The following is a 3,253-nucleotide window of genomic DNA, read 5'->3' on the forward strand; positions in this document are numbered from 1 at the left end:
AAAAAAAAAAAAAAAAAAAAACCGATCCACTTGCAAGGCCTAAGTAACTGCATCTAAGTGCAGTAACCATTTAAGACTCTAAGCGCCGCTGTTCACCTACTGGGAGAGAGATGCACCCGAAACCCCATCGAATTCTCAACGCTGATGAAATCAGACCGGCAGATTCCGGAGTCCAACTGCGGAACTGCGGAGACATTCTGTCCCTAAATGTGTGACTCTCCAGCTTTCCGTAAGATTATTTCCATCGCCACAAGCGAAGGTAATCCAGCCACCTATGCCCAGTGACGACTGAGAGGATTCTTTTGCAAATGAACAATGGCTGCTTCCAAGAATCAACACAGGCATGGCCGGCTGGTGCTGCTGTGTACGCTGATGGGGACGCTGTGCAAGATCGGGGTAGGACAGATTCGCTACTCCGTGCCAGAGGAGACAGACAAAGGCACTGTCGTGGGCAACATCTCCAAGGACCTGGGGCTGGAGCCCCGTGAGCTGGCGGAGCGCGGAGTCCGCATCGTCTCCAGAGGTAGGTCGCAGCTTTTCTCCCTGAATCCGCGGGGCGGCAGTTTGGTCACCGCAGGCAGGATAGACCGGGAAGAGCTGTGCGCTCAGAGCACGCCTTGTCTTGTAAATATCAACATCCTAGTTGAGGAGAAAGGAAAACTCTTTGGGGTAGAAATTGAAATAACTGATATTAACGATAATAATCCGAAATTCCATGTTGGAGATCTGGAGGTGAAAATTAATGAAATCGCTGCCCCTGGAGCAAGGTATCCGCTTCCAAAAGCCATTGACACAGATGTGGGCATAAACTCCCTCCAGAGTTACCAGCTCAGTTCCAATCAGCACTTCTCTCTGGACATTCAGAGGGGAGACCACGGCGCTATAAACCCAGAGTTGGTGCTGGAGCACACCCTGGACCGAGAGGAAGAACCCACTCACCACCTGGTCCTCACCGCCTTCGATGGCGGCGACCCACGCCGCTCCAGCACAGCGCTCATACAGGTCACAGTGTTGGATACTAATGATAATGCCCCTGTTTTCGACCAACCGGTTTACCGCGTGAAAGTCCTTGAGAACGTGGCCCTGGGCACCCTGCTGCTCACAGTGAGAGCTAGCGACCCGGATGAGGGTGCCAATGGAAAAGTGACATATAAATTCCAGAAAATTAATGACAAACAATCGCTGTTATTCCATCTTCATGAAAACACGGGGGAAATGACAGTAGCAAAGAAGCTGGATTATGAAGAATGTTCGTTGTATGAAATGGAAATACAGGCTGAAGACGTAGGAGCGCTTCTGGGGAGGAGCAAAGTGATAATTATGGTAGAAGATGTAAATGACAATCGGCCGGAAGTAACCATTACATCCTTGTTTAATCCGGTATTGGAAAATTCTCTTCCTGGAACAGTAATCGCCTTCTTGAATGTACATGACCAAGACTCTGGAAAGAACGGCCAAGTTGTCTGTTACACGCATGATAACTTACCTTTTAAACTAGAAAAGTCAATAGATAACTATTATAGATTGGTAACATGGAAATACTTGGACCGAGAAAAAGTCTCTACCTACAATATCACGGTGATAGCTTCCGACCTAGGAGCCCCACCTCTGTCTACTGAAACTTATATTGCCCTGACTGTGGCAGACACTAATGACAACGCTCCTCGTTTTTCTCACACTTCCTACACAGCCTATCTCCCAGAGAACAACCTGAGAGGTGCCTCCATCTTCTCATTGACTGCACATGACCCTGACAGCCAGGAGAATGCCCAGGTCACTTACTCTGTGTCTGAGGACACCATACAGGGAGTGCCTTTGTCCTCTTACATCTCCATCAACTCCGACACTGGCGTCCTGTACGCACTGCAATCTTTTGACTTTGAGAAGATACAAGACTTGCAGCTATTGGTTATTGCCACTGACAGTGGAAGCCCACCTCTCAGCAGCAATGTGTCCCTGAGCTTGTTTGTGTTGGACCAGAATGACAATGCACCTGAGATCCTATACCCCAGCTTCCCCACAGACGGCTCCACTGGCGTGGAATTAGCGCCCCGCTCTGCAGAGCCTGGATACCTGGTGACCAAAGTGGTGGCAGTGGACAAAGACTCGGGACAGAATGCTTGGCTGTCCTACCGTCTGCTCAAGGCCAGCGAACCTGGGCTCTTCTCTGTAGGGCTTCACACGGGTGAAGTGCGTACAGCAAGGGCCCTGCTGGACAGAGATGCTCTCAAACAGAATCTGGTGATGTCTGTGCAGGACCATGGCCAACCACCTCTCTCAGCCACTGTAACCCTCACTGTGGCCGTGGCTAACAGCATCCCTGAAGTGTTGGCTGACTTGAGCAGCATTATGACCCCTGGGGTACCAGAGGATTCTGATCTCACGCTCCACCTGGTGGTGGCAGTGGCTGTGGTCTCCTGTGTCTTCCTTGTCTTTGTCATTGTCCTCCTAGCTCTCAGACTTCAGCGCTGGCAGAAGTCTCGCCAGCTCCAGGGCTCCAGAGGTGGATTGGCCCCTGCACCTCCATCACATTTTGTGGGCATTGACGGGGTACAAGCTTTTCTACAAACCTATTCTCATGAAGTCTCACTCACTTCAGGCTCCCAGACAAGCCACATTATCTTTCCTCAGCCCAACTATGCAGACATGCTCATTAACCAAGAAAGCTGTGAGAAAAATGATTCCTTATTAACATCCATAGATTTCCATGAGAATAAGGATGAAGATGCTTGCGCTCCGGTAAGTTCCGTTCTATGACTTCTCTGAGGAATTTTGAGATATGCGGAACTCTTTTGCATATTTAAGTAATGGCAATGCAAAAACTGAACACTTAAAAGTCTTAGGCCGTCGCTTAGTTCATTTTCAGAGGGGTTGGACAAGGACTGGTGTCTTGGGGTTTTAGGCTGTGAACAGACACCATGACCAAGGCAAGTCTTATAAAGGATAACATTTAATTGGGGCTGGCTTATGGGTTCAGAGGTTCAATCCATTATCATCAAGGTGGAAACATGGCAGCATCCAAGCAGGCATGGTGCAGGAGGAGCTGAGAGTTCTACATTTTCACCTGAAGGCTGCTTGCAGAATACTGCTTCCAGGCAAATAGGATGAGGGTCTAAAGCCCATGCCCACAGTGACCTACTCCAACAAGGCCATAACTCCTAATAGTGCCATTCCCTGGGCTAAACTTTTTTTTTTTTTTTTTTTTTTTTTTTTTTTTTTTTTATTAGTGGCTTGATGCCTACAGTGGGTATTC

At 48.7% G+C, this 3,253-nt stretch overlaps 1 protein-coding gene across 10 annotated transcripts in view; it reads left to right on the forward strand.

The window, feature by feature from the left end:
* Positions 1-3,253, forward strand: part of LOC110284891 (protocadherin gamma-A4) — a 182,533-nt gene that overhangs the window by 62,889 nt on the left and 116,391 nt on the right. Inside the window, exon 1 of one of the 10 annotated variants that reach the window (XM_029472230.1) lies at positions 102-2,739. The exons of the other annotated variants lie outside the window; for them this stretch is intronic. Within the exon in view, the coding sequence (XP_029328090.1) occupies positions 316-2,739 (2,424 nt within the window). The 5' untranslated portion in view covers positions 102-315. Of the gene's footprint in view, positions 1-101; positions 2,740-3,253 lie in introns of those variants that run through there. 10 annotated transcript variants of the gene reach the window in all.

This window comes from Mus caroli, chromosome 18 (assembly GCF_900094665.2).
Source record: "Mus caroli chromosome 18, CAROLI_EIJ_v1.1, whole genome shotgun sequence".
Classification (NCBI taxonomy): domain Eukaryota; kingdom Metazoa; phylum Chordata; class Mammalia; order Rodentia; family Muridae; genus Mus; species Mus caroli.